Source organism: Schistocerca americana, chromosome 4 (assembly GCF_021461395.2).
Source record: "Schistocerca americana isolate TAMUIC-IGC-003095 chromosome 4, iqSchAmer2.1, whole genome shotgun sequence".
Lineage (NCBI taxonomy): Eukaryota > Metazoa > Arthropoda > Insecta > Orthoptera > Acrididae > Schistocerca > Schistocerca americana.
The window spans coordinates 533,974,354-534,001,616 of record NC_060122.1 but is presented as its reverse complement, the minus strand read 5'-3'; the positions used below and the strand labels follow the sequence as shown (position 1 = coordinate 534,001,616).

The 27,263-nt window shown below is 41.9% G+C and overlaps 1 protein-coding gene across 1 annotated transcript in view; it reads left to right on the top strand.

Moving 5' to 3' along the window:
• Positions 1 to 27,263, top strand: part of LOC124613600 (neuroendocrine convertase 2) — a 1,535,239-nt gene that overhangs the window by 1,501,529 nt on the left and 6,447 nt on the right. Inside the window, exon 13 of the mRNA XM_047142315.1 lies at positions 13,237 to 13,354. Coding sequence (XP_046998271.1) covers positions 13,237 to 13,354 — 118 coding nt within the window. The remainder of the gene's footprint in view (positions 1 to 13,236; positions 13,355 to 27,263) is intronic.

Here is a 27,263-nt window from a genome sequence, read left to right as displayed (position 1 = left end):
AGCCATGGCGCACTTGTACGGTAACACTTTTTCACGTATATACGATTATTTTGTTAACAAGCAGTGTGTTTTTTGTACCCCATGAAATGCATATAATTTATCACTACACATGAGTGGAATAAAATTTAAGTAAAATGTTTTAAATTATGTAGGTAAAGAGTAGGCAGTGGTTAAAATGGGCTTTGTTTGGTTTTCACGCCGCAAACATAGGAGAGAGTGAGAGAGACGATCTGGGATAGGCGAGTGTGTTACCGTCTGTGGGATTTAAGGACGATTCGTTAGAGAGAACTTGAGCTGTCGACGAGACTGACTTCTGTGAGCGAATGAGGAAATCTATGTAGCGCCAGCGAGTTTTTTAACTCCGCGGCATACATGTAGCTATAAAAATAATAATTATTCTTTGATATTGCGATGTATTAATTTCTTATTCTCAAGAATGCTTTCGTTTTCTTGGATGGAGAAATGAAACGTGCTTTCTACCGTGATATTATGGACAAGTTTTAAGAACCATTGAACACTGAAGAACTTTGGAGGAAATGTAAATAATGAACGTTATACTAATTAATTGGAATGATAGAATGCAAGTAAACTTCACTTTTATTCCATTAATCTGATTGTAGACGGTTTCTTTTCTCGTGAAACTTGAATTACAGCCTTTTAAACAAAAATCAATAAAAGAGAGTTTTGCTGGTGACGTATTGTAAATCGGAACCCCACTGCGCTCATGGGTGACCCATTATAGCTTAATTTTTAGGGAAAAGTGCAGCGAGATAGCTATTCACCGAATAGGTGAACTGAAAAGCCATGACGCAACAGTAATTTTCGTTGCATAGCTTGGCATAAGATTTTTTTTGTATGACTATAACAGAGAGAGTGTATAACCCTAACTGGATGGTTTTAATTACATCTGTTCACTCACTCTTTCATATACAGGTAGTAATTCCAAACTTCCAACTGATAAAACGGGAAGTGCAAAACGTTTCTTAGAAAAACTGGAGAATATATATTTATCTGCAACCTAGAGATTATAGCTTATCACACTAAAAATCCACCACTGCAGTTGTCAAAACGAAATACCGCTTATCCAGAGAAATCCGGGTCTTAAATTTCTGTCACATTACGGCAGCAATTCCTCTTTATTTACTTTGGATACAGGTCTTGACTCAGAATCCTGGCGATCGAATTAGAATATACAGTACTTAAAATACTTCTCCTCATCGACGAACTCCGACTCGTGCAGTAACTCCGTTCACTAGTACACTGCACGCTGGCGATTAAAACTGCTACACTAAGAAGGCGCCATGCGATAGACGTCAAATTGGCATGAAGTGTTGTTACGTGCTTGGATATGTAAATATTTAGCATTTCAGCGCAATCGCGCAAAGTAGGTAGGAGCGATGTCATCTACTTTCTGTATATAAGGAAAGATTGATCAGCAGGTTTCTCATTCAGAAATAGTATTTGGTTGTTAGTTGTTTGTGAGAAGATGGTATTATAGCTATCATATAAATGAGAAAAATATACGAGCGCTTGTCGCTATTCGTCAGTGGTAGAACTGTAGCCCACAGAGGTTAATGTTTATCGTTCTGCAATGTTGCTGCTCGTGTTGTTTTGGATCCCACTGTTGTCATGTGAATTAGAATCGATGAGTTCAGGAGGGCCCCGTACTCAATGCAATGCATAATTTGAACTTCCCCACGCGACTAGTACCTGAGAGGACAGACACACAGTTCGCTAGGCCGCACACAATCGCACAGCCAATTGACGCACCTCTTGAATCAGAAAATTGTCTTATTTGCAGCAAAACAAGTATGCATGCCTACGGTATGACGACATCTGGAGTTCCACGGACTCATAACAAGACGAGTGGTGTTGTGGTTATACTTGATGCGGCAGAAGAGAGAGGAACAGTGATGCCCCCAAAGACTATACTGGATACGGGAGTGGCTCCACGTCGTCTTTTCAGACGAGTCACGTTTATGTGTACAGCATCACGGTGCATGTATCTCCATGTGGAAGTTCCGAGAAGAACGAATGTTGCCAGACTGCATTAGTCATCATCATACAGGCGAGCCACCTGGCACGATGGTAAGGGGCACCCTTGAGTACAGGACTCGATAACCCGCGTTTCACGTAGCCGATGATTTGGGCAACAAACATTACACTTTTGGCGTTTGTGGCCGGTGGCTGTGCTCTATTATCGAAGTCTCCTTGACGTTGTCATTCAACAATATAACGTAAGACCTCATGTTCCTCGTGCTGTCCTGGCCTATCTCGAAACAGAAGGTACTCAAATTTTTCCCTGGCCGGCACATTCGCCAGATACCGCACCGATTGAAAACATATACCGTAGTCACGGGTTGCTGAGAGACTAGCACGTAATCACTCACCAGCTGCTAAGACTGATGAACTCTGGCAAAGACGATGGAAAGATGTATCCGTCATTCAAACTCAGCTCGACTCGACGTACAGCGAGGCAAGAGACATTTTTGCTGCCAGAGGTGGCAGCCCTGCGTACCACATATCGGATCCTGAATACCCATAATAAGTACTACTTAGTTATTTGCTATCTTTTCTTGTGTTGTAATTTTAATGGGCAGTAGTGTAACCCCAATTACTATGTGCAGTACTCTTTCCCGATGTGGCACGGCATCGCATATATACATTCTAAAGAAATAAAAAAAATAGAATACGACACATCAAAAAGGAATTATCCGACTGTGACGTAAATCGGATAATTATGATGCAAACGTACAGACATATAAATGATCACATTTTCAGAAAACTTGAATGATTTAATCAAGAGTAAGAGCTTCACAACTGAGCAAGTCCATAACGCGTTGTTCCACCTCTGTCCCCTATGCGAAAGAACTTTTTGCTTAAGGGCCAGAGGTGAAACAACGCGTTATGGACTTGCTCAGTTTGTGAAGCCATTGAATGACATAGTTGCTGGGTGTCCTCCTAAGGAATATCACGCCAAATTCTGTGCAATAGTTGCGTTAGACCGTGAAAATCTCGAGTTGGTTGGCGGGCCCTGCCCATATTGCTCCTTTCTTTCAGGAGTGCTAGTTCTGCAAGGTTCGCAGGAGAGCTTCTGTAAAGTTTGGAAGATTGGAGACGAGGATCTGGCAGACGTAGAGCTGTGAAGACGGGGCGTGAGTCGTGCTTGGGTAGCTCAGTTTGTAGAGCACTTGCCCGCGAAAGGCAAAGGTCCCGAGTTCGAGTCTCGGTCCGGCACACAGTTTTAATCTGCCAGGAAGTTTCACATCAGCGCACACTCCGCTGCAGAGTGAAAACCTCATTCAAGTACTAGCCTGTCGCTGTGTGCCGGCGGGCATTATCTCGCTGAAATGTGAGCCCTGGATGGCTTGCCACGAAGGGCAACCAAACAGGGCGTGGAATATTATTGACTTTCCCACTCCAGCCTCGCCTTCGCTGATTATTGGGGTTCAGTTCGAAGTAGGAATCATCGCTGAAGACAATTCTACTCCACTCAATGAGATTCCAGGCCGAATATTCCCGACACAACTGCAAACGTGGTTTCTGGTGTACCGAGGTCAATGGTAACCGGCGCAAAGTCCGCCGTGAGCTCAGTCCCCTTTCTGTGAGTCACCTGTTAATACTCCTTGCGATCACTGAAGCACCTGTTCTACGTCGTATCGGTGAAAATGATGAATCCGGGGCTCTGAGTGCCTCTCAGACGATTGCCTGGTCCTCAGGTTCTGTCCATTCTCTAAGTCAACCACTTCCTTCATGAAGCTTGTGTTCGGCAATGGTTTATCCACTCTTGCCAACATCGTCGAGTAGAGGCATCACAACTCGCTGATAGCTTCTTTGAGTCCAACCATACGTCCTCACTCAAATGCTGACATTTGCGTATATTGTTCAAAGGCCTGTCTGGGAGGCATGGCTACTGTCGAACTGAGTACACGGAATGAAATTCGCAAAGGCTTTGTACCCTGATGTCGACATGTCCATGTTTACTATCCTTGACAGCTGAGCGGTGATCTGCTTTGCAGCGTCACACTTTCATCCATAGGCCTCCAAAGTTTATAATTTTGCATTTTGCTCTCTCTCTCTCTCTCTCTCTCTCTCTCTCTCTCTCTCTCTCTCTCTCTCTCTCTCTTTTGTCTTAGAATATCTGTAGCAGTTTTAGACATATGAGAATATTAGACTACAGCCTACATTAATCTAGTAAGAGGAATACAAGTAGTGTGTTTCTGGAGAGCTAAAACTAACAACTGATTTTTGTGCGAGAGGAAAGGGAAGGATTGTAGACACCAAAATTGTGCAAAAGAATGACCTGTTCGGAATGAAGTACAGCTCGGTTAGAGGGGTGCTGTTAACAATCTTCTTATTTACCATGTTTCTTTAAAAACTTTGTGAAAGCCATTGACAAAGTATATGGATTGATGTACAAAGTGCTGTCCAAACACTCCTGTAATATATTAATTAAAATCATTACACCTTATCTAGATCTTGTTCTGCACCATCAGCTTCAAAGGAGTCACCAACGTTTCTGCCACTTCTAAAATGCATCCTGTAGGTTTTTGTTCCTTACGACGTTTAGTATCGTTTGCGATTCCGTTTGAATCTCCTTCGCTGTACAGCCCTTTCAACTTGATATTCATCTTGGGAGGAAAGGAAGAAGTCACGCGGAGATACCGCTGGTGAGTACGGCGAGTCGGCAACAAATGTCATCTCGTTTTTAGTAAAAAACAATTCCTGGATAACATAGGCTGTAGGCGACGGTCCATCGTCTTCGAGCGGTACTCAGTCGTTCGCATGCACATTTGTGAAAATTTTCTTTCCAAGACGTCACTCAATCGTCTTACTAAAACTCTTTATTGTCCGTCTGACCGGGAGAGACGAACACTTGGTGAATAATCCAGTTAAAAATCTGATCAACAAGAATTTACTGCTTCTTGTCAAGGCTTTCTTGTCAGAAATGAGGAAGAACTCTTACTTTGCGATGACTACTCCTTAGTTTCAGGATCATATCCATAAACCCAATTTACATCACCAGTGACAACTTTTGAAACGAAGTATGTATCGTCTTTTAACAGTTGTGTAAGTTCCCTGCCGGGCTCCTGATACAGGCGTAGTGTGGATTGCATAAAACGAATAGATAGGAGCAGCTGAATCACTCCGTATAGCGATAAGCTGGCTTATGGAACACTGAATAGCGTCACTTTGGGGAGAATTCCCAAGTCCTGCTATATGCCGGAATTATGGAGTGGACGTGTATCAGAATCCTCCTTCAGTACCATATATCTCATTAAGTTTTTAATTTTTGCTCTTTTTGAGCATCCCCAGGTTCCTCTAAGATTCAGCTATTGTTTGTTTTAATGGGAGAATTTCTACCATGTCTTTTACTCTAGAATTTGAGCGAGGCCTGGCCGGCACCGTAGCTCACCTTGTTCGGTTAGAGGGCTGGTCACCCTCTGTAATAAATATTCTAAGTGAAGATTTCATTAATTTCATTTCAAAGGCGTCATACGACATCCGCACAGAAATGATGACGAAAAATGATAACGAAACAGATAAGTAGAACGACACAAGAAAAGGTGGTCTGTCCCGGTAAAGTACATGCCTGGAAACCGAGAGGGTTGAATCGCAGTCAGACTAAGGATTTCTCAGTCTGCGTTTTAACCTAATCTTCACCTCTCAACGATGTGAGGAGTAGCCAGAAATGTCATGTGGTTCAGATTCTGTGTTAAACTGTAGGGCCCGTTTCCTCAGTTCGATAACTGAGATAGGATAAGGGCACTTAAATCGTCGAAGTGGCGTCCAATTGAAAGACATGCAACAGGCCATTGGGTCACTGTGGAGTCCCTCGCGAGACGCTTTTGCCCTAGCAACAACCAGCGCTAGTAAAACACTGCAGCTTGAAGAGATCGCCAGACCTGAGACTTTCGTTTGGGGAATTATCAAGGATACCATTTTTGTACCACCCTTACCGGCTTCTCTGCCAGAGCTCAGAGCTAGAATCTATCGCACAACTGAACGCTTCCCACCTGACATGCTGCAGAGAGTTTGGCAAGAAATTGACTTCAGATGGGAGGTGTACGACACAACCAATGGAAATCATATCGACCCTGTCTAAGGTAAAAATCATAGGTATTTTGGTATAAAATTACACCAAAACCATGTCTGTAAGTTGAATGAATAAATCAATACGAGTTTTCATAGTTGTGCAGTCCTTCTTGATACAGCTGTTATTAGCTCCTTCTAAATTGACTTCCTTCTACCACAGAATATGTAGATTGTTCACACCATCAGATATCTGTGCTTGATAGATTCAACTCATTTATCTCGAAAAGTCCTCGTCTCTGGTCACCAAGTTTCGAACTCGCACTCAGTGCTATATCCTTCAACCTCATTTAATTTTTGATGAATGAACGTTTAAAGTGTTTTTTGTCTTCTCTAAATTATTCTGGGATCAGGTATCGCTATATAGTTCATATAAGCGATACTTTTTTCTGTAACTGTTAAGTGGAACATCTTTGTGGTAATAATCATCTCTTGGATGAACTCTTCCTACTTTCCGTGCTGGCAGATCAAAATTTTGTTATATTTTACTTCGAAAACACAAGATTTCTGGCGCCTGCACGTGTGTTACTACAGCTAAATGATCAACAATTTAAAAAAATCTAGTGAAAGTAGCAAATAGTGTTGAAACTTGTGGAGAAAACAAAAATAAATTGTTTCCTTTAATGAGGTAGAATATCTCTCCAAATTTTCCCTTTCCAATCCTTATCTTCATTGATGCCTATTTTCGACGTAATTATGTGTCGAGTTCAAACAATACAACTTGGCCCAGGCACATAGTCACATTCTGGCCCTGAATGATGGACGATTCCACCCCTTTGTTCTGAAGGATCGGGCAACCTCAATTTACTGTCACCTGCTGAATGGCGCACTTCGAACATTCTCGTTATCATCTTTTTCTACATTTCCGGTTTTGCGCATCACAGGTGCAGGGAAAGTTCTTCATAATGAGACACGCGTGACTCTGCAACACCATTAAATATATGTCACAAGAGCCGAAGGAGGAAGCGAAAACCTCGTTATAAAAGTACTGGGTATGCTTGACTAACTGCAGTAACTGCTAGCTTCTCCATTTGCACGATAGAGATAACCAAGAAGGGAGAAACTATACTAGCTACGAATACTTGCCAAGGCTTCACTGCTTCAGGAATGATGCGGAGAAAGGAGAGAGAAATTTTATATTTTTTTGACGAACTGGTTGTCGGAGACTGACGCAATTTCCAACTGAGCTACGTTCACAGGCATCCACAAGGAAGTGGAAAGGAGAGGGTGAGGGCGGGTGGAAATCTCTTGCAATCTGTTGCACGGATCATCTGTTCATAAAAAAATTCTCAAGAATTTCTAGGCATGATTGTCTGTGAATCTAGTAACTAAAGATGTAACATTGCCTATTACCATGGGAAATATTTTGACTTTACCAACTATTGTAAGTATCTTGGCTTCTAGAATGAAATTTTCACTCTGCAGTGGAGTGGCACTGATTTGAAAGTTCCTGGCAGATTAAAACGATGTGCTGGACCGAGTCTTTCATGGTAAAGTGCTCTACTGACTTAGCTGGACTCGGGACCTTTACCTTCTGCAGGCAAGTGCTGCACGAAGTGAGCTGGATAGCTTAGTCAGGTAGCACTTGCCTGTAAAACACAGAGGTCCCGAGCACAGCTCAGTCAGTAGAGCACTTGTCCATGAAAGGCGAAGTCCTAAGTTCGAGTCTCAGTCTGACATACAGTTTGAATATGCCAGGAAGTTTTATATCAGCGTACAGTCCACTGCACAGTGAAAATTTCATTCTGGAAACATCTCCCAGGCTGTGGCTAAACCAAGTCTCCACAGTATCCTTTCTTCCAGGAGTGCTAGTGTTGCAAGTTTCCCTGGAGAGCTCTTGTGAAGCTTGGAAGGTAGGAGATGAGGTAATGGCAGAAGTAAAGCTGTGAGGAGAGGTCATGAATCGTGCTTGGGTAGCTCATTGAGTATAGCACTTGCATATGAAAGGCAAAGGTCCCAAATTCGAGTCTCAATACAGCACACAGTTTTAATCTGCCAGGAAGTTTTAGCTTCGCTTTTTTCTTTCTTTTTTTTTTTTTCACGGGAAATTATTTCGATTACTTGATGCAGTTTTGGCAGTCAAGATGGATGCAAACATTTACAGAATGGTGCTGTTATAGTGTCCTCAGTCTTTTTTGTCTCTTCCTTGTACGACCCTCATCGAACTGCAGAAAGGAACTGGCCCAACAATCTGGATCACGGCCAATTTCTAGGACAAAATAATTATGGCAGTAGTTCCCTTTGCCGTGCAACTGAATCACACTAGTGGCATACTATTTGTCTGTGGACACTGAAGGTCCATGTTGGCTTGCTCATTACACATTCAGTTTTACACGACAATGGTACTGTAAGAAACAGATCACGATCAAGACTATACTGTACTGTTGGTGTGTACATGTATAGGCCCTATTTAACTTACAGAGCCAAATGCATCAACCAAAGAAAAAAAATACATTTTTATGAGGAATAAAGAAATAAGTGTGAAATTTTCAAGGTCAAAAAGATGTTCACTTGGGGAAAAAATGGGACCACCCCAAATGCTAAGTTGTCAACACAGCACCACAGGCAGTCACACAGCTACAAATTCAGCACTTCAGATGTCATGACTGTACAGTAATGTGGCAAACTGCAGAGACAAGGGCAGGTCAATCTGAGGGTGGTTTTATGAGACTTTCCATATTCATCTTGTTACACTTCACCCAATCAACACAAAAATGTAAGCTACAAAATACGTTTGGTTCAACAACAATTATACAAGTATACAGTTGAAAATAGAAAGCATGAAAATACTGAAATACATCCATTAATGTGATCAGCTGTGAAATTCTGTATGCACAGTCTCATCAGATCTGAAAAAGCGTTTTTTAAAGTTTATTCACAATTTCTCCACTGCAAGAGTATTAATGCGCCATTTTTTCCTTCTTTCCCCTTGCTCTACAATGTTTTCTCAGTCACTCTGATTTCTTTAAATTTTATGTTTCTGATTTTCATTGCCAGCCTAACATTATTGAAATATGAGCAACTTTTTGTCATCGGATAACTTGAATTTAATCATGATAATTTGACGTTACGATTATATAACCAAAAAGGTGACATGCATGTTCATACTAATAACATAAAATACGTCCTTTGTACATGCTAGTGAAAAATGGTTACCTTTTAAGTATCAAAGTAATCTACACTACTGGTCATTAAAAATGCTACACCATGAAGATAACGTGCTACAAACGTGAAATTTAACTGACAGGAAGAAGATGCTGTGATATGCAAATGATTAGCTTTTCAGAGCATTCACACAAGGTTGGCACCGGTGGCGACACCTACAACATGCTGACATGAGGAAAGTTTCTAACCAATTTCTCATACACAAACAGCAGTTGACTGGCATTGCCTGGTGAAACGTTGTTGTGATGCCTTGTGTAAGGAGGAGAAATGTGTATCGTCATGTTTTTCGACTTTGATAAAGGTCATGATGGTCGCATCCATGTTTGGCGACATCACAGTGAACACACATTGGAAGCATGTAATCGTCATCGCCATACTGGCCTATCACCCGGCGTGATGCTATGGGGTGCCATTGGTTACACGTCTTGGTCACCTCTTGTTCACGTTGACAGCACTTTGAACAGTGGATGTTACATTTCAGATGTGTTATGACCCGTGGCTCTACCCTTCATTCAATCCCTGTGAAACCCTACATTCCAGCAGGATAATGCACGACTGCATGTTGCAGGTCCTGTACAGGCCTTTCTAGGTCCAGAAAATGTTCGACTGCTGCCCTGGCCAGCACATTCTCCAGATCTCTCACCAATTGAAAATGTCTGGTCAATGGTGGCCGAGCAACTGGCTCGTCACAATATGCCAGTCACTACTCTTGATGAACTGTGGTATTGTCTTGAAGCTGCATGGGCAGATGTACCAGTACACGCCATCCCAGGTCTGTTTGACTCAATGCCCAGGCATATCGAGGCCGTTATTACGGCCAGAGGTGGTTGTTCTGGGTACTGATTTCTCGGGATCTATGCACCCAAACTGCGTGAAAATGTAATCTCATGTCAGTTCTAGTAAAATATATTTGTCCAATGAATACCCGTTTATCATCTGCATTTCTTCTTGGTGTAACAATTTTAATGGGCAGTAGTGTACCTTACAAGTGCTATGTGGATAACTATCAATTGTTAGATCTAAAATAAATTTTGTATACACCCATGTCAATATTAGGACGTATGGTAGAACACATTTGCCAATTTTCCAGATCATTTGTAAAAAGAAAAAAAAGGGGGGGGGGGGCAAATTTTGGAATCCTGCCCTCTCTTGCCTTTTTACATTGGCATTATCATAATAGCAACATTCTCTGCTAGGCTCCTTTTATTGCCATTTTCTTGTGTTATGAAATTAAGGTCGTACTTGTTAACCCCTTGTTTATTTGACCATGTTTTTCGGTAGCTGTACTTCAGTCAGAAATTATTGAATTTGAATATGTACACTCCTGGAAATTGAAATAAGAACACCGTGAATTCATTGTCCCAGGAAGGGGAAACTTTATTGACACATTCCTGGGGTCAGATACATCACATGATCACACTGACAGAACCACAGGCACATAGACACAGGCAACAGAGCATGCACAATGTCGGCACTAGTACAGTGTATATCCACCTTTCGCAGCAATGCAGGCTGCTATTCTCCCATGGAGACGATCGTAGAGATGCTGGATGTAGTCCTGTGGAATGGCTTGCCATGCCATTTCCACCTGGCGCCTCAGTTGGACCAGTGTTCGTGCTGGACGTGCAGACCACGTGAGACGACGCTTCATCCAGTCCCAAACATGCTCAATGGGGGACAGATCCGGAGATCTTGCTGGCCAGGGTAGTTGACTTACACCTTCTAGAGCACGTTGGGTGGCACGGGATACATGCGGACGTGCATTGTCCTGTTGGAACAGCAAGTTCCCTTGCCGGTCTAGGAATGGTAGAACGATGGGTTCGATGACGGTTTGGATGTACCGTGCACTATTCAGTGTCCCCTCGACGATCACCAGTGGTGTATGGCCAGTGTAGGAGATCGCTCCCCACACCATGATGCCGGGTGTTGGCCCTGTGTGCCTCGGCCGTATGCAGTCCTGATTGTGGCGCTCACCTGCACGGCGCCAAACACGCATACGACCATCATTGGCACCAAGGCAGAAGCGACTCTCATCGCTGAAGACGACACGTCTCCATTCGTCCCTCCATTCACGCCTGTCGCGACACCACTGGAGGCGGGCTGCACGATGTTGGGGCGTGAGCGGAAGACGGCCTAACGGTGTGCGGGACCGTAGCCCAGCTTCATGGAGACGGTTGCGAATGGTCCTCGCCGATACCCCAGGAGCAACAGTGTCCCTAATTTGCTGGGAAGTGGCGGTGCGGTCCCCTACGGCACTGCGTAGGATCCTACGGTCTTGGCGTGCGTCGCTGGGGTCCGGTCCCAGGTCGACGGGCACGTGCACCTTCCGCCGACCACTGGCGACAACATCGATGTACTGTGGAGACCTCACGCCCCACGTGTTGAGCAATTCGGCGGTACGTCCACCCGGCCTCCCGCATGCCCACTGTACGCCCTCGCTCAAAGTCCGTCAACTGCACATACGGTTCACGTCCACGCTGTCGCGGCATGCTACCAGTGTTAAAGACTGCGATGGAGCTCCGTATGCCACGGCAAACTGGCTGACACTGACGGCGGCGGTGCACAAATGCTGCACAGCTAGCGCCATTCGACGGCCAACACCGTGGTTCCTGGTGTGTCCGCTGTGCCGTGCGTGTGATCATTGCTTGTACAGCCCTCTCGCAGTGTCCGGAGCAAGTATGGTGGGTCTGACACATCGGTGTCAATGTGTTCTTTTTTCCATTTCCAGGAGTGTATATTTGTTGAATTATTGGTCATACTGACTTAAGCTGTTAAGATAATTGTTTGTAGACTCACTAGCTGTAACTTACTAATTGTGTGAGGTAATTATTTGTGTATAGATTTTGGCTATTGAACTGCATCTCCTTTACCTCACAGTGGCCATTTAGAAAACAACCCCCATCAAAACAATATTACCTCCCTCCTCAACCATGGCAGCTGCAGAGGTGTGGACCAAGTTACTCTACAGCTCATTTAACAAGGTAAAACAGAAACTTGAGGTAGTACCTGAAGTCTTCACAATCACTGAACTTGGTTGAATTAATATTATTATAAAACCATGATCCAGTGGCATTGCTGTAGTGAGGTTGCTTGCATGCCCCAATCCTCAGTGATACAGACTATTGTATCACAAGGCGTATCTGTGGAGAGATCAGACTAATATATTGTTCCTGAAGAACCCTTTTATTTATAACATGCCAACACTCTGGGTAATTGACTGTTCTGAAACTGTAAGAATCAGTCAAAATCAAACCACACAAAATTCTCTGTAATAGGAGATATGAATTCATGGGCAGTACAAGTGGACAACAGTGCTGACATAAACTGTATCTCATTCACAATTCAAAGGAACCCTCTCGCAAGTGTGACTGTTCCACCTACTGATGATTAACTGTCAACCATGCACTGTGCAGAGTGGTGGTGCTGAAATATTTTATCATGGCCTTCAATAGTTTTATAGGCAGGGCCATATTTACACGTGGACCAGGTTGGCTTAGATCTAGAGCAGTAAAAGGAATGGGGATGCCGAGAGACATCGATTGACACTAGTATTTTTGGTAGACATTGTTATATGTAAAGAACTGCCTGTACTTTAAAACAAGGACAATAAGAGAGCAGCATTGTTGCTAGCATACTGTTCAGTTCATTGTAGAGTTCAGTTGGAGGAGAATTGTTAATATCTGGTCTTGAGGTTATCCTTCATGTTTTCAGAAATTTCTTTTGTCATGGCTTAGATACTATAAAAATACTAAAGTTTCCCTTTTTATAATCAACCTTTGATGATGCCATAGGTAATGGACCTGTGCCATTCTCCCAAATTCTTTGTTTACAATGTGTCAATGATAGGGCAGACAGTCAAAAATAAATTGTTATTCTGAATTGATTTTATATGTGCTGGCATCTGTGAGGCACTTGTAAATATATCAAATGAAGTTTAGTGGTGTTATTTTAACAAATGTGATTATTTATTCTGTGCAGATCGATGATCTTGAGCAGGCGTGTTAATGATGATGATCATCGTGATGGGTTCACCAAATGGCCATTCATGACAACTCACACATGGGGAGAGTATCCGCAGGGCACATGGACATTAGAGGTACGTAATTGTAAATCTGTGTGTGTGTGTGTGTGTGTGTGTGTGTGTGTGTGTGTGTGTGTGTGTGAGTGTGTGCACATCAGGTCCCATTTCACAAATTGAATTTTTCCAGACAGCATGATATACAGCCAGTTATTGTTATGTAAATGATGATGTTCCTGCATTTGGATAAGAAATAATTCTGAGCCAGAGATACTGTAGTATGACAACCCAAGTGACATACATACACTTTTTCTAATCAACATCCAACTAGACTTTGCCATGAAAACAGTTTTAAAGATACATGTGCTTATGATTCAATGCATTATAATTAAACTACATGTGCAGTGAAAATTGTCTGCTTAGACATACTTAAGCAGTCACCAATGGCAAAGAACTAGAGCACTATTGAATTCAGATTATCATCTGTCCGTGATGGAACTGCAATTGATATGAGTATTTCTGCAGTTTCCAACAACTGAAAGAGTTCAGAAACTGAATATGTGGGCTTCCTGTTAGGTCAATGAACCATGCCAATTTCCAATTGAAAATATGCTGTTGTGTTCTCTTCCAAACAACTACTATTCTGTAAGTTTATTTTTGAATGAATTTTTATTTTGCTGTTGTTACAGCATCAAATTATTTATTATCTGTACAAAAATTATATAATGGAATGCTCTTCTAGACAAAATCATATGGGTATTATGGGTGTTTTAAGTGTTACCACTGCTGATCCGTTCATTTTGCTGCATTTCCCTAGTTGTGTTTAAAGAAACAATTGCAAATGACAAGAATGAATGAAAAAGCACTCCACCACCATGACATGGAAAGATATCTTTGTAAAATTTAGTTTCTGGAGACCACAGTGTATGAATCAAGTCTTATAAAGACAGAAGTACTTGACACCTTTTTTATCATGACTTATATCCTTATAACTGCTCAGTATGTGTGAAAAATGTTCTGTTGTGATGTGGTTTTGATTCCCCAAAAACTTGTAGTATGAGTTGATTCTCATTTTGGATGAAGACAACAACACATCATAGGATCACATCTATGACTGAGTGTAGAGTTTAAACCAATTTCTTGGTGGAAGCTTGAATTGCTATTTACTGCTCACTATAGTGTAGTGCCTCTTTTTCAGTGGCTCGTATGCAGCTAGTAGTGATAATCAGGGCCAGTCTAAGGCCCAAGTGACATAAGCCACCATTCAGGGTGCCAAGCTGAAAGGGGCACCGTTTCTGCCACAGTAGTAAAATTTCTATGCAGGACACCAAGCTGAGAGGGGCACCCAAATGCAAGACTTATATACAGTGCTTATCACACTTAACAGCTAAAACTGTCATAGTTAAAAGTGTACAAGGGAAAGTTGGGAGGGGGTGTGGAGAAGGGGAGGTGGCACCTGATGATAACTTGCTTGTCAAAAAACGTTGTCGAACTAAACAGAATCCATAACCTAAACAGACACAGTCATGAACCTTTCCTCCATATGCCTTAGCCCCATAGAAATATCAGTCCTTTCCAAAGCCCTCACCTTTTGCCCTACTCCCAAATTCCATCACACAGGAGTTGTTAAAAGACCTTCTCTCCTTCTACCAGTCGCTACAGTGGAAACACTTTTTCGCCACTAACCTTACCAATCAGGCCCAACCAAAGACCAATGTTGAAATCTGCCCAACTCAGGTCACTCCTCCATCCAACTGTGATCCACCTTCACTGCCCCCAAAATCACCCCCTTTTGACTTTCCAGAACTCCTTAACCTCAAACCTTTCATCACTATCATTCCCCAAGTCCCTCAACATGCAAACTAATCAAATATCCACAAAAAGAACTGCAGTCCACTATCTAAAAACTAATCCTGACCTTATAATTCTGTCTATGGACAAAGGCTCCATCACTGTTGTTTTGAACTCCAAGGATTACATGGCAGAAAGAGTCCACCGGCTCTCAGATACTTCCACTTACAAACCTTGCCACAGTGACCCCAATCCAGAAATCCAGCAGGATCTACAGTCACTCCTCAAATTCTTAGGTCCAGCCCAGAACCTCTCCCCAGAGCCCATCTCTCTGCTCACCCCCACCATTCCTCGCACTCCTGCCTTCTACATGCCTCCTAAAGCCCATAAACCCAACCACCCAGGATGCCCCACTGTGACCGCTTACCGTGCCTCCACTGAGAGAATCTCTGCTCTTGTAGACCAACACCTTCAATCTATTACCTGAAACTTACCCTCCTATATAAAAGATATCAACCATTTCCTCCATCGGCTCTCCACAGTTCCTGTCCCTTTACCACACAGTGCCCTGCTCATCACTATTGATGTCACCTCCCTTTACAACAACATCCCTAATGCCCATGGCCTTACCGCTATTGAACACTACCTTTCCCAATGGCCAACAGACTCCAAACCAACAATCTCCTTCCTAGTTGCCATGACCAGCTATATCCTCACCCACAACTTCTCCTTTGAAGGCATTACCTACAAACAGATCCAGAGTATGGCTATGCGCACCCACATAGCACCATCCTGTGCCAGCCTATGTATGGGCAAGCTAGAGGAATCCTTCCTAAACACCCAGAATTCTAAAAACCTCACCTGGTTCAGATTCATTAATGACATCTTTGCAATCTGGATCGAGGGTGAGGACACACTGTCCTTATTCCTCCAGAGCCTCAACAACTTCTCCCCCATTTGCTTCACTTGGTCCTACTCAACCCAACAAGCCATTTTCCTAGAAGTTGACCTCTACCTCAAAAATGGCTACATTATTACTGTTGTCTATATCAAACCTATTAACCACAAGCAATACCTTCACTTTGATAGCTGTCACCCATTCCATACCAAGAAGCCCCTTCCATACAGCCTAGCTGCCTGTGGTTAGCATATCTGCAGTGATGAGCAATCCCTCTCAAAATATACCGAGGGTCCCACTGAAGTCTTCGCAGCCTGTAATTGTCTGCCCAACCATGTACAAAAATGAATCTCCCATTCCTTATCTTTCCAGTCTCTCACCTCTTCCCAAAGTCCCACTGTCCGGCCACAGAGGAGCATTCCCCTCGTAGCTCAGTACCACCCAGGACTGGAGCAACTGAAGTACATTCTCCATCAGGGTTTCGACTATCTCTCGCCATGCCCTGAAATGAGAAGTGCCCTGCCCACTATCCTTCCCACACCCTCCACAGTGGTATTCCAATGTCCACCAAACCTACTCAATATACTCAACCATCCCTAGACAGCCCCTGCTCCCAACCCCTTACCTCATGGCCCATACCCCTGTAATATACCTAGATGCAAGACCTGTGCCATACATCCTCCCAACACCACCTACTCCAGTCCAGTCACAAACCTCACCTATCCCATCAAAGGCATGGCTACCAGTGAAACCAGTCATGTGATCTACAAGCTATGCTGCAACCCCTATGCTGCATTCTTTGTAGGCATGAAAGCCAACAAGCTGTCTGTGAACATGAATAGACACTGACAAATCATGGCCAAAAACAAGTTGACCACGCTGTTGAACACGCTGCCAAACATGACATCATTCATTTCAATGACTGCTTCATAGCCTGTGCCATATGGATCCTTCCCACTAACACCAGCTTTTCTGAATTGCACAGGTGGGAACTTTCCCTGCAATATATCCTATGTTCACATAAGCCTCCTGGCCTCAACCTTCGTCAGTCGTTATCATCACCCATCCAGCCCATTCCTGCTCCCATTCCAGCACTACACAGCCCTCATTCCACCATCACACCCAGACGTTTTACTTTTTTTCCATTACCCCATCCCCTCCCCACCTCTTACCTGCCCTCCATCTAAACTGCAGCACTTCACTGTCCACCAATCCTACCCTACTATCCCTCCCCCTCCCCATACCAGCCCCCTCCTTACCTCCACCTAGTCACCACTCCCATCGGCCACTAGTTCTGCTGCTCACAGTGTGGCCTCAGTTGCCTTAGACTGCAGTCGTGTGTGTGTGTGTGTGTGTGTGTGTGTGTGTGTGTGTGTGTGTGTGTTTGATATGGGTTTATAGGCATATTAGACAGTAACAGGCAAATGGTATCATTGTGTGTGTTCTGTTTATTCTTTGATCAGAATCTTCATTTCTATTTAAGTTACGTAATACAGTGTACCTTATGAATTATGGGTGATTCTTTAATCTGTCAAACAATGCAGTTCTGTACCTGAAGTTTGCTAAGGATACGATGTCTTATATAGCCAGTAGCTAGTACACTGTAGTGGTAAAAGATGAGCAAACACAGTACTTAGCATAAAAGAAAACACTGTCCACAGTAGGCTGTAAATATATATTTTATTTGTTTTGCTATTACCCAATTTTGATTAAGGTGTCACTATCAGCCACATATAAAAACATACCAACTACAGTAGAATGAAATACAGAGCTTTTAAAACATTCTAAAGATCTTCAAAACATAATAAATGACAAAGTCGTAACTTCAGCATAAGGTTCCATCTGTCAGTTACATATATATGAGGGTAATCCCAAAAGTAAGGTCTCCTGTTTTTAAAAGTACATGGATCTGTTTATTTCTACAATGCCTCTGGTTCTGAACTGCCTGTTTGAGTTCTTTCAGAGTCTCACAGTACCTGTCAGTGTTAATTGTGGTCCCAGTGGGCATAAAGTTGATCAAAAATACCCCTTTCTGATCCCAAAAAACGGTTGTCATGACTTTACTGGCAGACTGTGTTTGTTTGAATTTCCATGGCTTTGGCCAAGAAGGATGCCGCCACTGGCGTGATTGTTGCGTGGTCTCGGGTGTAAAGTGGTATGCCCAGGTTTTGTCACCCATGACAATTGAGTCCAGAAAGTTGTCCTGTTTGGTGGCAAGGCGCTGAAGAAATGTGCAGGAAGCATCAACTCGTGCCGCATGTGGTCCTCAGTCAGTATGCGTGGCATCCATCTTGCGCACACCTTCCGGTAGTTCAATGTTTCCGTTAAAATTCTGTGAGCAGTGCTTCGGGAAAACTCGGGAACCAACGTGCAGAGATCATCCAGGATATCCCTTGATCTTCATGCATGCTTCGCTCAACCTTCAACACCGTCTCCTCAGAAGGTGACAGTCTCCCGCTCCTTTGTTCGTCGTGATTTTCGGTCCAACCAGCGTGGTGTGAGCATGTTTACACACAGTGCATGAGGCACTCTCCATAACAGTGTGACCAACTGCCACACAAACAGAGTTCTGTACTTATAAAAAAATAGGAGACCTTACTTTTGGGATTACCCTTGTAGTATATGCACCATGTTGCATGAGATGTGACACGCAAATCAATTTGTCAGTCCACATGCAAAGCCACACTTCGGTGTTAACCATGCGCTGTATTGAGCCTGATCAGAAAGACGGTAAAATATCTGGAAGATCCATGTATTGTATAATTTGTGACTCAAGTTAACATGCATTCACTAGGGAACCACATTACACTGATCAGCCAGAACATTATGACCCCTACCTACTAATGATATAATCCCATTCAAACAACAGCAGTGTCACCTGGCAAGGAAAGACTGCTAGTCAGGCACACGCTAGGCACATGTAGTATCAGTGAGTGTGCTGTCTGTGTGTAGAATTTGGAAGGTGGGTGATCTATCCAAGACTGACTGAGGATAGATTGTGATGGCCCAGAGGCTTGGAAAGAGCATTTTGGAAACTGATCGACTTGTTGAGTGTTTGAGGAGGGATGTGGCAAGTGACTTCAACATTGGCAAAACCAAAGTGAAACCACATCCATATGTCATGGGGCCATTACAGATGTCAAAAATTGTAGGCTTGGCAGACTGGTAAAACAGGACAGGTGACAAACTATGGCACAAGTAACATCAATCTTTAATGCTGGGTTGAGTAGAAGTGTCTCTGAACACACAATGCACTGAAGACTCCTAACAATGGGCCTCTGCAGCCAACAACTCATGCATGTGCCAATGTTAACGCCACAACATCAGCAACTACAACTGAAATGGGCAAGTGACCATCGGCACTGGATGTTGGCACAGTGGCAGAACATTTTGTGGTCCTGTGCCTGCTGATAGCTTTTCATCAGGCTGATGGGAGGGAGCAAATCTGTCATCTTCCAAAGGAATAGATCCCTGAAACCTGTACTGTGGGACAGAAGAAAGCTGTTGGCAGCTCCACTGTACTCTGGGGAAGATTCACGTCAGCATCCATGGATCCAGTGGAGCTTCTGAAAGGCACCATGATGCTCAAGAAGTATCGTACACTGGTTGCAGACCATGTATACCCCTTCATATTGAATATACTTTCCAATAGCAGTGGCAATTTTCAAGAAGATAATTCACCATGTTACAAGCCCAAGAGTGTGATGGAGTGGTTTGAGGAACACAGTGGTGAATTCCAATTAAAGTACTGGCCGCCCAACTTGCCAAATCTGAACCCAATCAAACACAACTGGGATGTGACTGAACGTAGCATCAGAACTCCCTGGCATGTTTTTGGAATTAGGCGACTTGTGTGTGCAGACATGGTGACAACTCCCTCCAGTAACCTACCAAGGCCTCATTGCCTCCATGCCATGATGTGTTGCTAATTAATTGATGTAACTAATGTATTATTTGAAGTTTCCACATGATGTATATAACATGCCCTTCTGTAGCAAATAGATGATGACATTGGCATCAAGTTATACTATATGTCAAACTTCCCCATATTTTACTGTATTTTCGATTGTATTTAACACAGGGTGTGCTAACAATGAAGTTGGCTCTGCATGTGGGCTGACAAATTAATTGGTTGTAGATTAAAGGGACTACACTGACAAATTAATTTGCATTACATGTCCCATGCATGGTATTATTACATATGTAAACAGTGGCTGATACCTCATGCAAAAATCATGAATTTATCTTTTATTATGTTTTTAGGATCCTTAAACTGTTATACAAGTTAAGTATTTCACTCTTCTGTAGTTGATATCTTTTTATAGGTGCTTAATAGTGACACCTTAGTCGAAACTGGCTAAGCACAACAAATAAAAGATAAATTTGCAGTTTACAATGGATAATGTTTCTTTTATGAAGTACATCAAGGCTGTGGAGCTATATACAAATGATTAACAGTACTTAGCACTTCATTTTAACCTACAGCATTTACTGTGAAGCGTTAGTTCAAAAAAACCTGTTGGGACACTCAGAAACAGCCATTTAAAAAGGACTGCAGTAGCTGTTAGATGACTGTTGTATAAGAAATGTTTCTTAATATTAAAATGATCCTGGGTTTTTAACCCTTGTGCCCAAGCTTAGGTAAAATATGACAGACAGTATTTCCTTAGTTATATGTTAAGATATAAACTAGATGATGGACTCTATTAATTGTATTTCTTAGTGTGTCCTCAGACTCTTCCACAGTGGCATGCTTGAATAAAATCTTCTGTTTTCAAGTTGTGTCATTCTAAATAAAAATTTTGAACTTTTTGTGGCTATAATTGCCACTGTCATAGAGAGTAAAAGCCACTGACTTCTGGGTATGGCACTTTTTACCACTTACATAGACATGATTTCAGCATTTGGTCGAACCAGAGAGGGCCAAACAATGTGTGCGTGGAAGAAGGAAACCAGCGTACCCTGATTGATACTTGAATGACAATAGTTTTCATCTCTCTGCACACAAAAAATGACCGTGAACATATTAGTACATAGAGCAAAAATTATTTCTTACGATGACACCTACAGTCTGAATTCCAGAATTTAAGAGAAGTGTTACAACAAGGGAGACATTGTAAATGCCTTCAGATGCCACTGATGAAGAATGCCCTGTGATTCTCCAGAAGAGGCCAAGCCAGCTGCTTTTCCACCATAATGTGGGGCAACAAACAGCAAGCTACAGTGTGTGCTGCACAGACACGGACTGAGACCAGTGTTCTGGCCCACCCCCAAAATACAAGATATGCTGCACTCTGTTATAGACAACATGGCTCTTCATGTGCCGAGTGTGTATGGTGTCCCTTGCAAATGCAGCAGCACCTATACGGGGTGGTCCATTGAACATGACTGGGCCAAATATCTCACAAAATAAGCATCAAACGAGAAAACTACAAAGAATGAAACTCATCTAGCTTGAAGAGGAAAACCAGATGGCGCTATGGTTGGCCCGCTAGATGGCGCTGCCATAGGTCAAACGGATATCAACTGCATTTTTTAAATAGGAACCCACATTTTTTATTACATATTCGTGTAGTACATAAAGAAATATGAATGTTTTAGTTGGACCACTTTTTACGCTTTGTGATAGATGGCGCTGTAATAGTCACAAACATATGGCTCACAATTTTAGATGAACAGTTGGTAACAGGTAGGTTTCTTAAACTAAAACACAGAACATAGGTATGTTTGAACATTTTATTTTGGTTGTTCCAATGTGATACATGTACCTTTGTGAACTTATCATTTCTGAGAAGGCTTGCTGTTACAGCGTGATTACCTGTAAACACCACATTAATACAATAAATGCTCAAAATTATGTCTGTCAACCTCAATGCATTTGGCAATACGTGTAACGACATTCCTCTCAGCAGCGAGTAGTTCGCCTTCCATAATGTTCGCACATGCATTGACAATGCGCTGACACATGTTGTCAGGCATTGTCGGTGGATCACGGTAGCAAATAGCCTTCAACTTTCCCCACAGAAATAAATCTGGAGACGTCTGATCTGGTGAACGTGCGGGCCGTGGTATGGTGCTTCGATGACCAATCCACCTGTCATGAAATATGCTATTCTATACCGCTTCAACAACACGCGAGCTATGTGCCGGACATTCATCATGTTGGAAGTACATTGCCATTCTGTCATGCAGTGAAACATCTTGTAGCAACATCAGTAGAACATTACGTAGGAAATCAGCATACATTGCACCATTTAGATTGCCATCAATAAAATGGGGGCCAATTATCCTTCCTTCTATAATGCCGCACCATACATTAACCCGCCCAGGTCGCTGATGTTCCACTTGTCACAGCCATCATGGATTTACTGTTGCCCAATAGTGCATATTATGCCAGTTTATGTTACCACTGTTGGTGAATGATGCTTCATCACTGAATAGAATGCATGCAAAAAATCTTTCATCAGCCCACAATTTCTCTTGTGCCCAGTGGCAGAACTGTACAAGACAGTCAAAATCATCCCATGCAATTCCTGGTGCATAGAAATATGGTACGAGGGCAATCGATGTTGATGTAGCATTCTCAACACTGACATTTTTGAGATTCCCGATTCTCGTGCAATTTTTCTGCTACTGATGTGCGCATTAGCTGCAACAGCAGCTAAAACACCTACTTGGGCATCATCATTTGTTGCACGTTGTGGCTGACGTTTCACATGTGGCTGAACACTTCCTGTTTCCTTAAATAACATAACTATCCAGCGAACGGTCTTAACACTTGGATGATGTCATCCAGGATACCGAGCAGCATACGTAGCACATACCCGTTGGGCATTTTGATCACAATAGCCATACATCAACATGATATCGACGTTTTCCACAATTGGTAAATGGTCCACATTAACACGGGTAATGTATCACGAAGCAAATACCGTCCGCACTGGCGGAATGTTATGTGATACCACGTACTTATACGTTTGTGACTATTACAGTGCCATCTATCACAAAGCGAAAAAAGTGGTCCAACTAAAACATTCCTATTTCTTTATGTACTACACAAATATGTAATAAAAAATAGGGGTTCCTATTTTTAAAAAAATGCAGTTGATATCTGTTTGACCTATGGCAGCGGCATCTCGCGGGCCAACCATAGCGCCATCTGGTTTCCCCCTTCAAGCTAGACGAGTTTCAATCTTTGTAGTTTTTTCATTTGATGCTTATTTCATGAGATATTTAGCCAGTCACTATCAATGGACCACCCTGTACAGGTCAACAATTTGTGCAGTTGTGGAACACTATCCTGAACACAAGCAACATATTGAACAAAGGGTACTTGAAAATAAGCCACTTCTGAGCATTGCCTGGAAAATGGACACAAAGTACAGTTTAAAAAGGTGAGCGTCTTGGCACATATGTCAACTTATTGGCATTCCATCATAAGGGAGGCAGCCAAAAATAGAATAAATAGCAACGATTTTAACAGAGACAATGGGTACACACTTAGCAGGGCATTGGTTATTGAAAGAAAGCAAACACAGATGTTTGGTGCTGGCCCCTTACACCAACTGACTACAACAGTCCCACAGTGGACTGTGGCTGTTAAAAGCTGTACAACTCGCTTTCCACCCATGTTTCATTTCAGCCCTCTCTGAGTGGTGCCAGAATCTGCAATCACACCTGTATAAGCAGAGAATTGTACCAGCTCTGGAAGTCTTTGGCTTTTAGTCCTAATGATGATGGCAAAGATAGCAATCAAAAGGTCGAGTATTTTATTCAAAATTATCTGGCCTGAAAACCAGGAAGATTTTATTCATATTTCTTAATATTGGTGAACTGGATATTTGCATTATACATGAGGCACACATGATATGATGATGTGTAATACACCATTTTTAGAAGCCAACAAAACACTAAGTGAATTTATTTCCTGGGGTAATACAATAAGGAAGCTTTCTGTGATGCTTAGAATTTGCATGCACTCCATGTTTTCAGGGAACTGTGCAAAATATTGAATTGTAGTGGATTTCTAAGATGGAAAAAGACGAACTTTTGCAGCTTCATCTGTAGTAAAGTTTACCATATTATCCAAAGTACCATGGAGCAGATTGTCTATTTGCATTTGCTCATGCATGGAGCATCAACAAAAAGAGAACAAAATTTCCAAAATCGCTTGTGACATGGAGATAGAGATCATCTGTCAATAAATGATTACTGGAGACAACAGTGGAATACAGTAGAAACGGTTTTATTACAATTTCAGAATTCAAATTGTGATTGTATGTTGCACAACAAAACTTTTCACCACCAATGTAAGAAGGAGAATAGAACATAAAACATAGATCATTAATTATTAATGTGGTCTCAAAAGCTGTAGGACTCAGTATTTTTAAGAGTGAGCCAGCTATACAAGTTGTTAATGCTCGTGACTGCATTATTCACAATCCATGACTGCATGCTCTGGATAGCAATGTCCTGTGATACAGTTTTACTTATTAGTTATAGCTGAAATAGTAATTAGAGACACTGGTTAGGAACAAAAATCAGAGAAGTAGATATAATCTATGGTACAGATCATATTCCCTGAGGAAGTGCAACTGTTGGATGACACTGCACAACATACACAAGCAAAACTGTGTCTCATAGTTTTAGCAATGAGAGCATGAACTTAAAGCATGTAATTGTGCCAGTTGCATTTCATTACATGTGTTTCATTTCCAACAGGTGAAAACATCTTACGAATATGGAAATATGTGTAAATAGATGTATTTCCATTGCACTGTTCACCATTGTATCAGCATTACAAAATATTCTTTTTGTTCTATTTATGACTGTGCTTTTACAGCCTCCCTATTACACATAAACTGTCCATGCCAGCTCCAGTGTAATAAATAATGTATGTCAACTTTCAGGTTTCATTCATAATTTTTATTGTCCACAAATGACACATATCAAACTCCTAATTGCAGCCACTCACAGTTCCTTAAACACATGCGTGGAATCAAAAATTGGTGGCTGTAAATATATTGGGGTCCTAGGTAATGACTGTATTTGGCACTTCACCACAAAAATGTCTAAAGTCTAACACAACAACAATTAAGAAAAGGATAGATTGCAGTCTGGCTAAAGTTGCCAGAGATAGCAGGCATATGTGCATGAAGTGTGCCTGCTTGTGTGAATGGGTACATGTTTCCCTTTCTTTTCTGAAGAAGGCTTTCACTGAAAGCTCAGTGTATAACAGTACTTTTGTTGTGCCTGTCTGCACCTCAGTGTGTCATTTTTATAGTGAGTAGTGAACTATCCATCCCACAATTGTTTTCATAATTGTTTTCAAATTGTTGTTATTCCAATCTCAACATTTCACTGTTTAAGGTCAAATATATTTTTTTAGATGTATAATACAATTTACACCTTTACAGTAAATATAAACAATCAATACAACAGTTATAGGATGTCAGAATTTGGTCTAGGCATACCTGTGGGATGTGGTTATAAAAAAGAAGAGTGGAGCATTAATAAATTAATGAAGTCTTAAAATTACAGGATATCAAGGACCAGTAGTACAAATGTTAACTGGCTCTTATCTATCATATGCAAGTATGTTACTACAGTTAGCAATTATATTTTCAATTTGGGCATGAAATCTAATTTTTAAAATTTGTCAGGGTTTAATTAAAGATAATCCAAAGTTGCTGTAGAGGCTGTCTATTGTATCAAATGGTTAGAAATAAATTTTTGGACTGAGAAATAGAAAGAAACACGACTGACCTCAACTGTGTTTGAACCTCCTGAAGTTGGGCTCAAGTAATCAAAACAATAACAACTCATCCACCATTACTGGCAATAACTAATGCCAATTAATCATACAGGAAATTATGTATAATTACAAGAAGTGAAAATGATTAAGGTTTAAATTGAGACTGACACTTTAAGAAAAGCCATCTCTTCATCTCTATACAGGGTGGTCAGAAACAGTCTGAAAAGCTTGTAAGGGTGTTGCAGGGTAGGCTGTGCTGAGAAATAATTGTTAAGAAAACATTGTGATATGTTGTACTGTTTCTGAGTTATTTAGCATTAAAGTTAGCCAATCAGGCCATTGTGGGCACAGATTCCAGTAGCCTACCAGAGATTTTGCTGCCAGACTTGTTCTTTGTTTGCTTTTCTAAAACTGAACGAGAGAGCACTACAAAAATTGTATGTGAGATGGTAGTAAAGTTGGAACCCAAGCCAAAGGCTGTGCAATCTTGTGTGAAACTGTCTACCCTATGAAAACAACTGACACTAATTATATCTGGTGGGCCACTCTAGTATGTGTGAGCAATGGCCTGATTGGCTCACTTAAATGGTAATTAACTCAAGAAAGCACACTGTATCAAATCTCTTTCTTGACAATTATTTCTCAGCACAACCTGCCCCACAACACACTTACAAGCTCCTCAGACTCTTTCTGACCACCCTGTACGTAAATTCTGATGCACACATTGTATTTTCTTTTATATTCTACTTCAAGTGTTCTTCAAGGCTAGGAAGTTTGGCCATACTTAACTGGTGCTAGTGTGGCCACAAGGGAGATTATTTATATTATTTTGACCATGAGACTAAACTGCTTACAATATATATGCTATCAAACCCAATTAATAAAAGTCTTCTAAATGCCTGCTGAAAACTTTGCCTCATCCAAATTTGTGCACTCTATGTGACTGCCTCATTTTCCACGTGGTAGAGTCAGACCAGGAATTAAGCAAAAGACTACAGATCTGCTCTTCTATTTAACATCTTAGCCAAGATCCAGGAATGTTCCAGGAGCACATGGAGCTCTTGGGTCTGAGCCAGTGCCAATATGGGTTCAGAAAAACGCATAGAATAGTGCAACAATAGGTCTAGGTACAATTGTTGATGTAGATAGCCAGCACAAACTTCACACTCTTCTGAGGCTGCCATTGACACCGCGTCCGGCCACCCTGATTTAGGTTTTCCGTGATTTCCCTAAATCGCTCCAGGCAAATGCCGGGATGGTTCCTTTCAAAGGGCACGGCCGACTTCCTTCTCCGTCCTTCCCTAATCGGATGAGACCGATGACCACGCTGTCTGGTCTCCTTCCCCAAAACAGCCCAACCCGCTGCCACTGACAGATATATAAGGTGGAAGTTATTCACTTAGAACTTTAATTAAATTCTTTTTATTTTGTTTTTCATTTGATTACATTTTGAATATTCTACTTTAATTAGTATTAATATTAACAATAGTTGCTGTTAACATACTTAATAACTGTATATAAATATAAAGCACTGTATCTTATCA